General features: G+C 43.1%; 2 protein-coding genes across 4 annotated transcripts in view; one reads left to right on the top strand and one right to left on the bottom strand.

The window, feature by feature from the left end:
* TRIP12 (thyroid hormone receptor interactor 12) overlaps nucleotides 1-8,269 on the bottom strand; it is a 127,408-nt gene extending 119,139 nt beyond the window's left edge. For all 3 annotated transcript variants that reach the window (XM_015413482.1, XM_015413483.1, XM_015413484.1), the window contains exon 1: nucleotides 7,712-8,269. The gene's annotated coding sequence lies outside the window, so the exon portion shown is untranslated. The remainder of the gene's footprint in view (nucleotides 1-7,711) is intronic.
* Nucleotides 8,270-8,350: 81 nt separating this feature from the next.
* The window catches only part of FBXO36 (F-box protein 36), a 56,749-nt gene continuing 50,953 nt past the window's right edge, over nucleotides 8,351-14,146 (top strand). The window contains exon 1 of the mRNA XM_015413481.1: nucleotides 8,351-8,452. Within this exon, the coding sequence (XP_015268967.1) occupies nucleotides 8,353-8,452 (100 nt within the window). The 5' untranslated portion in view covers nucleotides 8,351-8,352. The remainder of the gene's footprint in view (nucleotides 8,453-14,146) is intronic.

Below are 14,146 nucleotides of genomic sequence, written 5' to 3'. Positions count from 1 at the left end.
GATATATTTGAGGTCTGACACTTATTACATCACTACATAGAGCTTTCTGCAGCCAGGCTCAAGTCAGCTATCAACATTTACAGTTAACAGGCATACAGCTACTCAACCTTCTCTTGAATGACAGTGCCAATAGTAAGTAACATATGGAGCATGTTCAGTTACATGTAACTATTGGCATAGTGCACATACACAATGCAAGCATATGTTTATTTCACAGCAACTTAACGGTCATGGATTTCTTCAAAACATTCTTGGAACTACAGGTTGGCAAGGACACTGAAAATTCTGACAGATCTATAGCACCCAGCCACCACCACCCTTACAGAACTAGTGCACCAAGACGTCCAAGAGAGGGAAGGACGATTCATTTAGTATAAATCTTTGTGAAGTTGATGCCCTTATTTTCAGAGCACAAATGCAGCCTGACATACAATACCCTCAACAGTTTTAGGGTCCCAACTGTACAACAACTGTTCAGGTAAAGTTTATAGCTCCTTAAGATCAGCCATCTTAAAATCTTTCAAGTAGCTTCCCTAGTTGAAGAAACAGCAAGGTTTATGATATTGCCCTTTTCCTTCATGTCTTTGATCTTTAAGAGACTTAGTGGAAGCTATCCATTTTAAGGTATCTTTTTATTTCAAGCAAAGAAACATTTCAGGTGCTTATAAGGGAAACCTATATGAAGCCATTCATTTGACTCTTTCGCAAAGACCCTTCTCCATGTCAAAATCCCGCTCTGAGACACATTCTTTTCCACCACCCTATACCACATGGAAGACAAGTACTGACTCTGGGCTAGAACACTATTTCTAACTCTTAAGTGCCACCCTCAAGCTTAGACATCAGAGATATTCCCCAACACCAGTCCAATTATTACTTGCCAACCATAAATGATAGTTCACTGTTAAGTAAGAGATGCCATTTTCTGGGAAAGGACATGGCTCAGTGATAGAGAACCTGCTCTGCATATAGAAGGTCCCAGGTTCAAACCAAGGCACCTCCAGTTAAACCAATCTCAGGTAGCAGCTGCTGAGAAAGATCTTCCTCTGCTGAAGAATCGGGAAACTCACTGCCCATCAGTGAGGATCCTTGCACTTCATTTAATGAGTAGACTCAAGTCCACAAAATCTTACACTGGAATAATATTTTGTTAGGCTTGTAAGATGCCTAACAAGCTGCATCAAACATTCTTACTCTTTCGAATACTGGGATGATTTTGCATTCCGCCTCCCACATATCTTGCCCATTTTATATTTAAAATAACCTACAGGTCTTAAGTAATGCGCCCTCTAAGCTGTGGAGTCTTGTGAGCAAAAATTCTACTTGGTGAGCTACTGGCCTTAAAGTTGTGATCAAGCAATTTTGCTGTTGCATAAATTAGTTTGCTCTGGAGCCATCCTTCCTGAGCTAAAACAAAAATGTGTGAGCCGGAGGCTAAAAAACTGTGAGCTAATACTAACTCAGCTTAGAGGAAACCCTGGTCTTCAACCACAGCTAGCCTGATCTTGTCAGATCCCAGAAGCTAAGGAGGGTCTGCCTTGGGCAGTATTTGGATATGAGACCACCAAGGAATACAAACTTGTAAACTTGTATTGTAAACTTGTTACTGTATTTTGTTGTAATTTATTGTTTTATATTATGTGTTTTATTGTTATAATCTTGGCACATAGTGCCCCTGTAAGCCGCCCTGAGCCTTCGGGGTAGGGCGGGATATAAATCCAAACATAAATAAATAAATAAATAAATAAAATATAAGATGTCCAATATGCTACTGGGGAAGAGCAAAGGGCAAGTACAAGTAACCCCAGAAAGAGTGAAGCGGCTGGGCCAAAGCCCAAAGGACGCTCAGTTGTGGATGTGTCTGATGGTGAAAGGAAAGTCCGATGCTGCAAAGAACAATACTGCACAGGAACCTGGAATGTAAAATCTATGAATCAAGGTAAGCTTGACGTGGTCAAAAATGAGATGGCAAGACTGAACATTGATATCTTAGGAATCAGTGAACTAAAGTGGACAGGAATGGGCGAATTTAATTCAGAAGACCATTATATCTACTACTGTGGCCAGGAATCTCGTAGAAAAAATGGTGTGGCCTTTATAGTCAACAAGAGAGTGCGGGGGTCAGTACTGGGATACAATCTCAAAAATGACAGAATGATCTCAGTCTGAGTCCAAGGCAAACCATTCTACATCACAGTAATCCAAGTCTATGCCCCAACCACTGATGCAGAAGAGGCTGAAGTGGACCGGTTCTATGAAGACCTACAACACCTCCTAGAACTAACACCAAAAAATGATGTCCTCATCATCATAGGGGACTGGAATGCTAAAGTAGGAAGTCAAAAGGTAACTGGAATAACAGACAAGTTTGGCCTTGGAAAGCAAAATGAAGCAGGGCAAAGGTTAACAGAGTTTTGTCAAGAGAACACACTGGTCATAGCGAACACCCTTTTCCAACAACCTAAGAGGCGACTCTACACATGGACATCACCAGATGGGCAACACCGAAATCAGATTGACTATATAATTTGCAGTCAAAGATGGAGAAGCTCTATCCAGTCAGTAAAAACAAGACCTGGAGCTGACTGTGGTTCAGATCATGAGCTACTCATTGCAAAATTCAGACTTAAACTGAAGAAAATTGGGAAAACCACGAGGCCATTCAGGTTTGACCTAGATCGCATCCCTGATGAATATACAGTAGAGGTGAAGAATAGATTCAAGGGTCTGGATTTGATAGATAGAGTGCCTGAAGAACTATGGACAGAGGTTCGTGACATCGTACAGGAGGCAGCAATCACCACCATCCCAAAGAAAAAGAAATGTAAGAAAGCAAAGTGGCTTTCTGATGAGGCTTTACAAATAGCAGAGGAAAGAAGGAAAGCGAAAGGCAAAGGCGAAAAGGAAAGATTTACCCAACTGAACGCAGATTTCCAGAGAACAGCAAGGAGAGATAAGGAGGCCTTCCTGAATGAACAGTGCAAAGTAATAGAAGAAAACAATAGAATGGGAAGGACTAGAGATCTCTTCAAGAAAATTGGAGAAATCAAGGGAGCGTTCCATGCAAAGCTGGCCATGATAAAGGACAAAAACGGTAGGGACCTAACAGAAGCAGAAGAGATTAGGAAAAGATGGCAAGAATACACAGAAGAACTATACAAGAAAGACCTCGATGTCCTTGACAACCACGACGGTATAATCACTGACCTCGAGCCAGACATCCTGGAATGTGAAGTTAAATGGGCCTTAGAAAGCATTGCTAACAACAAAGCTAGTGGAGGTGATGGTATCCCAGCTGAGCTATTCAAAGTCTTAGAAGAGGATGCTGTTAAAGTTCTGCACTCCATTTGCCAGCAAATTTGGAAAACGCAACAGTGGCCACAGGATTGGAAAAGATCAGTATACATTCCAATCCCAAAGAAGGGCAATGCCAAGGAATGTTCAAACTATCGCACAATTGCACTCATATCACACGCTAGCAAGGTCATGCTCAAGATCCTACAAGCTAGGCTTCAACAGTACGTGGATAGAGAACTACCAGAAGTACAAGCTGGGTTTCGAAGAGGTAGAGGAACGAGAGATCATATTGCCAACATTCGCTGGATTATGGAGAAAGCAAGAGAGTACCAGAAAAATATCTACTTCTGCTTCATTGACTATGCTAAAGCTTTTGACTGTGTGGATCACAACAAACTATGGCAGGGCCTTAAAGAGATGGGAGTACCAGACCACCTCACATGTCTCTTGAGAAACCTGTATAAGGGCCAAGAAGCGACAGTTAGAACCGGATATGGAACAACTGATTGGTTTAGCATAGGAAAAGGAGTACGACAAGGATGTATACTGTCACCTTGCTTATTTAATATATATGCAGAGTACATCATGCGAAATGCTGGCCTGGATGAATCACAAGCGGGAATTAAGATTGCTGGGGAAAAGATCAACAACCTCAGATATGCAGATGATACCACTCTAATGGCTGAAAGTGAAGAGGATCTAAAGAGCCTCTTGCTCAGAGTAAAAGAGGAGAGCGCAAAAGTGGGCTTGAAGCTCAACATCAAAAAAACTAAGATCATGGCATCCGGCCCCATCACTCCTTGGCAAATAGAAGGGGAAGTCGTGGAAGTAGTGACAGACTTCACGTTCCTGGGATCCCAGATCACCGCAGACTGTGACAGCAGCCATGAAATTAAAAGATTTCCTTGGGAGGAAAGTGATGGCGAACCTAAACAGCATGATAAAAAGTAGAGACATCACCCTGCCAACAAAAGTCCGCATGGTCAAAGCAATGGTATTCCCAGTAGTCATGTATGGCTGTGAGAGTTGGACTATAAGGAAGGCCGAGCGCCGAAGAATAGATTCTTTTGAACTATGGTGCTGGAGGAGACTCTTGAGAGTCCCTTGGACTGCAAGGAGATCAAATCAGTCAATCCTCAAAGAAATCAACCCTGACTGTTCCCTGGAAGGCCAGATAATGAAACTGAAGCTCAAATACTTTGGCCACCAAATGAGAAGGGAGCACTCACTGGAGAAGACCCTGATGCTGGGAAAGATTGAAGGTCAAAGAAGACGGGGACGGCAAAGGATGAGATGGTTAGACAGTGCCATAGATGCAACGAACATGAAATTGAGCCAACTTCAGAGGACGGCGGAAGACAGGAGGGCCTGGCGGGATCTGGTCAATTGGGGTCACGAAGAGTCTGACTCGACTGTGCGACTGAACAGCAACAACAACAAAGAGATGGTTTCTGCTATTTCTCACGCTTCCCCCACAAGCCCAGTTACCTTGTGGATAGCACTTGTTTCCTGAAACTTTAGACAACTTTATGTCTTAGAAGAGTTATAGAAAATGAAGTGCTATAAATAAAGTGTTAGGGTGTGCTTAAGAAAAGGCACTTGAAAACACAGCCTGATCCTGTACATGTTTGTTCATATCTGTTCAGTGGGGCTTATTACAAACAAACATAGGATTCCCTTAATAGAGTTTGGCTCTCATTTTCACTTAGTTGGTCACATCTGCAATTTTGGAAAGTGACAGTAGTCCTGCTTTCAAGTATATGTATACAAGCTCCAGCCTCACACCAACCATACTTCCTCATAAGTAAGCCCTGGTGATCTAAATGTAGTTTACTCCCATGTGCTCAGAACTGTAGACAAAAGCTTGGATCCTGAAGAAGTATCAGCAGACAGAAATGATACCTGTCCACGAAGTGCAACTATCTTACACCCCTTCCTTCTGCAGTCCAAAATACTCATCAAAATGCCATTCTTAGGGCACAGGGAGACCCCCCCCCACCCAGAAATAGCAGGGGTTTTTGGAAATCTGCAATAGGACAGGAAGCCAGTGAAAAATTATACACACCCTCCACCAGATAAAATTATCCATGAAATCCAATCCAAAGTATAAAATATGAGAGTAGAGAAGCTTTTAAAATTAATTGAAATAGTTAAATTAATCAAAGGTTCCTTCTTAAATATATACACATATTAATTAAGCATATAACGAAAACTACAGTGATCTAAAGCTCTCAAACTTTCAAAATGCAATTAATTCCTACTATATTCAAAGTATTTTTTAAAAAAGAAATCTTTATTCTGGGTAACTCACAAAGTTGAAATATGGCAAGGACAAGATCTGGAAAATAATTTTCCTAAACAAAATAAGCAGGCAATAGTGCCTGAAGCCCAGGCTTTCAAAAGCCACCCTCTGTGTGCATGCACACACACACCTTTCCAGTCCTAAAAGGAAAGATGACCCTTGTCAAACCCTGTTTGGAAGACAAGTCCTTCATTATGGATTGCAAGATCCCACCTTCTTTGACGCAGAGAATCTAGCTCTGCCTTTTAATCCCCTTTGTCTTTTCTTTAAAAAAAATGACAGGCCTGGTACTGTCACAAGAGTCAATATCTACATGAAGTCAGTGTTAGGGAAATCATTTTGTCAAAGAAGAATTGGGATGGGGCCTTAAATCAATATTAAATCAATACTTGCTACTGATGAAAAGGATGGAGAATATTAAAAAGACTGCTTACATTAAGAAAGCCAGAACAAGAAACATTGGTATATGGCTGGACTATCAAAATGAACCTGAAAACAAATGCTAGTAGCGTTCCTGAAATGTATGCCAGACATGGAACACATTTAAACCCATGCCAAGCTTTCATTTCTTTCCTCTGAGTAAATGCGACACAGTCAGGCCTAATATGTAGGCCTCTGTAATACAGACAAGACCTTTGTTCCATACATCGATGTTTTTTCCCTAAAGCCCTTGACAAAACTTTCCACTCTCCCCACCCTAATGTTTCCTTGCTCCTAATCTAAACTTTTTCGAATTCCTGATATTTTAAAACCCCGCTGCGATGAACCTCCCCCACCCTAACAGGACTGGCCATTTGGAGGAAGGAACAATAAAAGTTGTAGAGCAAGCCGATCGGCCTAGAAAGCTGGTGAAAGCCGCGAGATCCGTTTGACTAATGTTAAATTATCTAATAAAAATTTAGGGGGGGGGGGGGGGGGGGGGGACGAGGAGGAGCAGAACAGAAGAATGTGCATATCTAAATACGACGCGTTATGCAAACAAGCCACAAGCTAGTTTCTTCTCGAAGGCCCCAGCGACGAGAACCACCTCTAAAATTACCGGGGTGAAAACAATCTGCTTCGGCATTGGGACACAGGGCCAAGCAGGACCAGATTAAACAAGCACCCTTTTTACACTGAGTAGAGTGCAGCTTTCCCCCCTTCCTCCCGGCCCCAGAAGGCTGGCCAATATGGAGGCACCTGATCATTTAGCATTTCTTCTTCTTTTTTTTTATTGTTGTTGTCGTTATTTGGCTAAAGGGGCTGGACTGTTTGTTCCCCCGCTCTCTCAAGTGCATTCAAAGGGGTTCACGGTAGATCTTTCATCAAGTAAATAACATATCAGGGAGAGGGGGAGAGAGCCCCCTTGGGAAACAGTGGTGAGAGAGGGGAGAAACCGAGCCGGAGCGAATACAAATCGGGTGCAGTGTCAACACTGACACTGTCCTTTTGTATTTAGCAGTCAAAGCTAATCTTAACCAGTGCAGGGGGAGGAGGAAAAAGAAGCTAGGCCCAAACCACAAAGGGGAAGGGGAAGGGGGGGCAGAAGATACCCATGACATGCAATCTGTCTGCTCTTCAGATTCCTTTCTCTGATTTCTCCTGCTTGGTACCTTCCAGAAGATTTGGTGGATGACTCATGGCGGGGGGGGGGGGGGAGAGAGAGAAAAGAAAGGCTGAATCACGACAAGCTTCAAGCAGCCGTTTGGCCATTTTGTCAGCTCCATTTCTGCCACCCTGGCTCCTCTTTCACCACTCCTTCCCCCCACCCCCTTCTCCCCATGGGAAGAACCTGATATTTATCACTCCCCACCACCAAGATAAAAATCCTCCCTGTAGGGGGAGGACTTCCTCAAGCCCGTCCAAGGGCCTCAAACAGCCACCACTACCGTATCGTTGTCCCCTCCCCCTACTTCCCCCCCACACACACACACACGCACACACGGGCCCCAGGCCTACCCCAACGACAAGCCTTCCCTGGCATGCTCCACACAACAGCCCCTTTCGTGTCAACCCTCCCATCCACTTTTTGTGGCTAACAAGGAAGGAGAAAAGGTGATCTGGGTCCCCCTACAAGCGCAGGCGACACAAACAGGCCCCCCGCGCCCCGCCAGCCACAGAGCCCCACAGTACCTAGTTTGTCCCGACGCGGCCTCCGCGAAAGCGCTCCGTGCTTCCCCAGTGGCTCCGGCTCTTTTTCTGTCCTGCCCGGCGCCTCTTCCCTTCAATTATCAGCTGAAGCCGCAGCACCGATCAGTGCGCCGTCTACCTCCGCTCCCGTACCCCCTCCAGCGGCGGAGGGGGAGGCTGGGGACTACTTTACCCCCAAAGGGGCCCGGGGCCCCCGCTCTCCCCCCCCCTTGCCAGCAGCGGGTGTTCTGCCCCTAACCGCCTAGGCGCTCCTGCCGCTTGGCCGGCAGCCCCCTCCCTTCGTATCGACGGTAGTTCTATCCTTCCCGTCCCCCTCCGCCTGTCTCAGACGTTCCTTGGCCGAAAAAGAGGTATCCCTCCGCCGGGGTCGTCACCCCCGGGGTGCGCGCAGGCGTTATTCCCCCGGGGTCAGCAAGGCCACAGGTGGCGTCCTCGGTGGTGGTTTTGCCTCCTTCAGCCGTGGCGATTCAGGGGCCTCTTCCCACCGTTGCGACAGTAAAGCCCCGTTGACTGGAAGCGTTAAGAACTGCGTCTCCTTTAAGAGGGAGGGCGGGCTTCCCGTGACCTCTTCCTATCCCCGCCCCTTCCTGGTTGCCATAGCTACTAGCTGCTGGCGTCCTAAAATGGCGTCTCTTCTTCCAGATGTTTTGTATGAGGTGCGTGGACAAGCCCCGGCGCCCAGCAAGGACTTCTACCAGTTTCTTGTGGATCGAAAGAGCGTAAGTAAATTTTACCCGTAATAGACCAGTGGGTAGATTTTTCTCTGTCTTTGGAAGAAAGAAGAATGAAAGGGAGCAATGTAGCACATAGCCTCGTTTTATACTGAGGTAGGCCGTCACTCCGACACACAGCGGCTCTCCTGGGCTGATTCCTTACTAATGGTTGCCCCAGTTTAGTGAAGGTCTTTCACAACGCTACTGCCTGATCGTTTTAACTAGGGATGCCACAGATAGATCTTGAAGTCATGGCCTTGAAGGTATTCCTGTTAGTTTAGGGTTGCCAGGCCTGGGTTGGAAAATACCTGGAAACTTTGGGGATGGATCCAGGAGAGGGTGGGGTTTGGGGAGGGGAGGGACCTCGGCATGGTACAGTGCCATAGAGTCCACCCTTCAAAGCAGCCATTTTCTCCAGGGGAGCTGATCTCTGTCAGCTGGAGATCAGTTGTAAAAGCCGGAGATCTCCAGCCCCCACCTGGAGGTGGGCAACCCTATATTAGCTAATCTTGAGCCAAATTCTCACAGTATTGTTGTGGGGATAAAGTAGGTGAGTAGTTATGTATGCTGCCCTGAGTGGATGATGTGTTTATTTTTTTAAAAATGGTTTAATGCTTAGATAAGACGGTAAAAGTTAAGGATAGCACAGCAAATTCTGTTGTAAATTGATCACCTCATCCCTTACATAAACTATGAAGTCAAAAAAGGAGCAAATAATCCTTTTTTCCTGCTTGTCACCTGAAGCCTCTGGAGTGGCTTCAATTTAAGAATAATAATAATAATTAAAAGTCTCTAATAAAAGGAGTAATAAAATGATCATAATTTCAGAGGGGCCGCCATGTTAGTCTGTTGCATTCAAAATGAACAGAAGTCTAGTTGTTAGTGCAAGGGGCAGTGCTTTCCACGATGCTTTTTCACATCTATATGTGCCCCCTTGCCCAGATTGCCTGGAGGCATGGGCTGGGTTGTCACCAGTATGCGGATGACACCCAGCTCTATCTGTTGTTGGGCACTCAGTCCAGCTCCAAACTAGAAGATCTGGACCGGGCGCTACAAGCCTCAAGATTGGACTACTGTAACCAAGCGGCCACCGCACTTTGGATTAAAGGTTGGTTAACACTAGAAGACAAAAGAACATTAAATTTGGAAGGCCATGACCTCAAAATGGGTTGGCATGCTTATGTTTGGTATAATAAGAATAAAATACATTCAGACTTCCATCAACATATATTAAGAAGTGCATTGATAAAGTGCTGGTGAAATGTAAAAAAAATATTATACGAAAATCGCTAGATGGGTATCCCCCCTAGAAGCATTTATTAAACCCACTTTGCTGACTGAAAATAAGAAGGAACCTTATGAAAAATTATTAGATAAAAATAATAAACTAAAAAGTCTTCAATTATAACAATTACTAAACATAAATCTGACATGGTGGGAAAGTATGCAATTAAAATCTATAGTAAAGATAAAACCCTAGGTTTTTACACAGCAAGAAATGAATTAGATAAAATTTGGCTTTCATCCAACGATAAGATGATTCAAAGGATATATAAATTCTTGTTGGAAAACTATATGCAAAATGATATTGTCAAATCATCTATGATAGCGTGGATGCAAGATATAGTGCATCGGCCATAGCACGTTTCTTTTACCGCAGGGGCAACCAATTTGTGCCAGCTGCAACCAAAATTTTTAGGTCCAAAGTCAGCTCCCAGTTATTGTACGGCATCCCAATCTGGATTAGACCTTTTGACCATGCCATAGAACAGGTCCAATCCAAATTTCTGCGTAAAATCATGGCCCTACCAAATTGTATATCGAACGCGGTCATATATCTGGAAACTGGCTCGTCCCTGATGAAAACTTGTGCGTGGCTTACAACCTTTAAATACTGGCTCTGCCTTCATTATAACTTTGAACATGGGAGCCTCATACATCACATGCTTCCCGAGCTCAACCTCTCAAACTGGTCAGCATATATCGAAGGGAAAATTAAAGTATTAGGTCTCTCTTTGGAATCCCTGTTCATGTTGCCTTTTGCGGTTGCATTCCAACAGATTAAAAACAGGTTGTTAGACTCGGAACACCAAAATTTATATAGTTTAGCCAATAAAACCTGCTCTCCCTTGAATTCTGAGATTCCCCTTACAACAGGGATGATGGCTGCGTATCTATCCTCTCTGCAGGTCCCTCAACAACGTAGAGCGTTCACCCTGGCCAGATGTAATGCCATGCCATCCGCCATCTTATTCGGCAGATTCAACAAGGTTTCTCATCTGGCCAGATACTGCCCATGCAGAAAGAAATGCGTGGAATCTATCACTCATGTTCTCCTGCATTGTAATCTGTACATGGACCTAAGGATCACATATTTGCTATCTCTTTTAACCAGTATGGGTGCTTGTTCTGATGCACTTAAGGTGAATAGACTTTTAAGAGATCTCAGCCCGGACATTACAGAGAAGGTGGCTAAGTTTCTCTGCTTGGCTTTAAAGCTGCGCCAAAGGTTCTTTTAGAATTTTTTATATATGTGCTTTCAACTGGTTTTAAAATGTATAAATGGTTCTGATAATTTATGCCAATAAAGGCTGACTTGACTTGACTTGATATAGGATATTATATAGATTTCGATGACTGGGCCAAAATATGGAAAACAATGAGATGTCTCAGAGCAACATAATTCAAAGAGAATTTATATAAAATGTTTCATAGATGGTACTGGTCACCAGACAGAATTTCTAAATGTATGGCCACAATTTCTAAAATGTTGGAAATGTAAGACGAACATTGGAACCTTCTTTCATATGTGGTGGAAATGTGGTAAAATGCAAAAATTTTGGAGATCTGTAAAAAAGATAATACTAGAAATATTGAATGTTAACCTTAACTTATTACCAGAAATTTACCTATTAAATATAATTCCAGACTGTTATGAGACAGAAGACAGATATTTGTTAACATATATTTTAACTTCATCAAGAATATTGGTAGCACGTTATTGGAAAACTGACAGATTACCCTCTAGATAGGAAATAGCCTGGAAATTGCTGGATACTGCAGAAATGGACAAATTAACTATGTTAATTCATGGAAAAGATGAAACCCTTTTCCAAAAAAGATGGATAAGAGTGTATAAGGGGTGGGAAAATAACCTTGTGTAAAAGACTCCTAATGTATAAATTAACTTTTATGTATATGGATGTATAATATGACATAACGCTATAAATAAAATAGTTTAAAAAAAAAAGATTGGACTTCTGTAATGCTCTCTACACGGGGCTGCCCTTGTCCCAAATCTAGAAGCTGCAGCTGGTGCAAAATGCCATAGCCAGGCTTTTGATGGGGCTCTCTAGAAGGGAGCACATACAGCCTGTGCTGAAGGCGTTGCACTGCCTTGTCAGTAGCATACTGGATTAGTTTCAAGCTGCTGGTCCCCCAGAGAGCACTGCGGTCAGGGGCTCAGAACCAGCTGGCCCTCCCGGGTCTTAAGGAGGCGAGGCTGTCGACAACCAGGACCAGGGCTTTCTCGGTGGTGGCCCCATCCTGGTGGAATGAGCTCCGGGAGGAGACCAGGGCCCTGTGGGACCTTTTACAGTGACTGTGAGCTGAGAACTCTGAATAATGGCTATTACCGTTATATTAACAATGACCACTAGCACTTTATTATGGTTTTAGAATTGTTTTAGTTGTAACATGTTTTAATGTACTGTAACTTATCTGTTTTTATGTAAGCCTCTCTGAGCCAGCTTCAGCCGGGAGGGCAGGGTAGAAATTCGAAAAATAAATAAATAAATAAGGATCCACAAGGTATAAGAAAACAGGCTTATAAATGGCTAATGAATGTAAGTGCATCCCTGAACTGGAAGCTCCTTCAGGTTTGCTATCAAAGTGAAATGCAGAGGACTGAAGGACATAACTGAAAGGATCTGCATGTGGAAAAAGTCACAGCTTTGAGCTTTAAGACTGTAATGGAAAATGATAGCAGCTGAACATTTAGTGGGGTTGTACATAAACTAGGGCAAGTATCTATAGGCCAGCTGGCATAAGTAATAATACCAGCTTCTTGAAATACATATTTTGGTTATTTCTTCAGATATTAAAAGGTATAAATCAGTAATATAATCATAGCATCATTGTGTTATAGTAAGCTGTATTGGAAGCAAAGATTCAAATCTTCATTTAGTCATGAATCTCACTAGGTAATCTTGATGTAGTTACTGTCTTTCATCCTAAAATGTTGTCCTAATGAATTTGTTCTAATTGTAAATCTACATTATTGCATATCAGTATGTCTGGAGCCTGCCCTGAGCCTGCTATGTAGGGAGGGTGGGATACAAATCCAGTTAAATAAATAAATACTTTGTAGCAATAACTATGCATGGACTGTCTTGGCTTCCTCAGATAAATATTGACAATTGTAGATATGGTTTGTATGTTTTTTTCCTATGTTTTAGCATTGAAGCTGGGCACTAATTGCATTCTGTGAGACCGCACCTTGTAATTCCATCTCCCAGAAAAACAGTTGTGGTGTGTTCATGGTCACTTACTATAGTGGCCCCAGCACTGTGAAACAAATTGCCCATAAAGAGTCCCTTTGATTCTTTTTTGTTGCTGTTCAGTCGCACAGTCGAGTCCGACTCTTCGCGACCCCATGGACCAGATCCCGCCAGGCCCTCCTGTCTTCCGCCGTCCTCTGAAGTTGGCTCAATTTCATGTTCGTTGCATTTATGGCACTGTCTAAACATCTCATCCTTTGCCATCCCCATCTTCTTTGGCCTTCAATCTTTCCCAGCATCAGGGTCTTCTCCAGTGAGTGCTCCCTTCTCATTTGGTGGCCAAAGTATTTGAGCTTCAGTTTCATTATCTGGCCTTCCAGGGAACAATCAGGGTTGATTTCTTTTAGGATTGACTGATTTGATCTTCTTGCAGTCCAAGGGACTCTCAAGAGTCTTCTCCAGCGCCATAGTTCAAAAGAATCTATTCTTCGATGCTTGGCCTCTTAGGTTGTTGGAAAAGGGTGTTCGCTATGACCAGTGTGTTCTCTTGACAAAACTCTGTTAACCTTTGCCCTGCTTCATTTTGCTTTCCAAGGCCAAACTTGTCTGTTATTCCGGTTACCTTTTGACTTCCTATTTTAGCATTCCAGTCCCCTATGACGATGAGGACATCATTTTTTGGTGTTAGTTCTATGAGGTGTTGTAGGTCTTCATACAACCAGTCCACTTCAGCCTCTTCTGCATCAGTGGTTGGGGCATAGACTTGGATTACTGTGATGTTGAATGGTTTGCCTTGGAATCGGACCGAAATCATTCTGTCATTTTTGAGATTGTATCCCAGTACTTTGATTCTTAATTAGTTGCAATAAGTGATTTTAGGATGCCAGTGTTATCTTCACAATAATTTATAGTCATTTACTACATTTTAGTATGTTGTATACTGATTTTTATAGTTTGATATAAGTCACCTTTGGTTCCCATTGTAAGAAGGGAAGGTTATGTACAAGTGTTGAATAAACAAATATAAATTAAAAAAAACACTGTCCACATTGGTAATCACAGTGAGAGCATGTATGAAACTACATGCTTAAGAACACTGTCTTGAAGATGCTTCTGTTTATATATTCTCTCAACAAACCTGGGCAGAGCTGACACGATAATTAAAAGACGCTGCAAGTACCTTCATCATATTAGTAAATCTTTTT

The sequence above is a fragment of the Gekko japonicus genome, unplaced genomic scaffold, assembly GCF_001447785.1.
Source record: "Gekko japonicus isolate JY-2015 unplaced genomic scaffold, Gekko_japonicus_V1.1 scaffold155, whole genome shotgun sequence".
Lineage (NCBI taxonomy): Eukaryota > Metazoa > Chordata > Lepidosauria > Squamata > Gekkonidae > Gekko > Gekko japonicus.
This window is presented reverse-complemented; position numbering and strand designations above follow the sequence as displayed.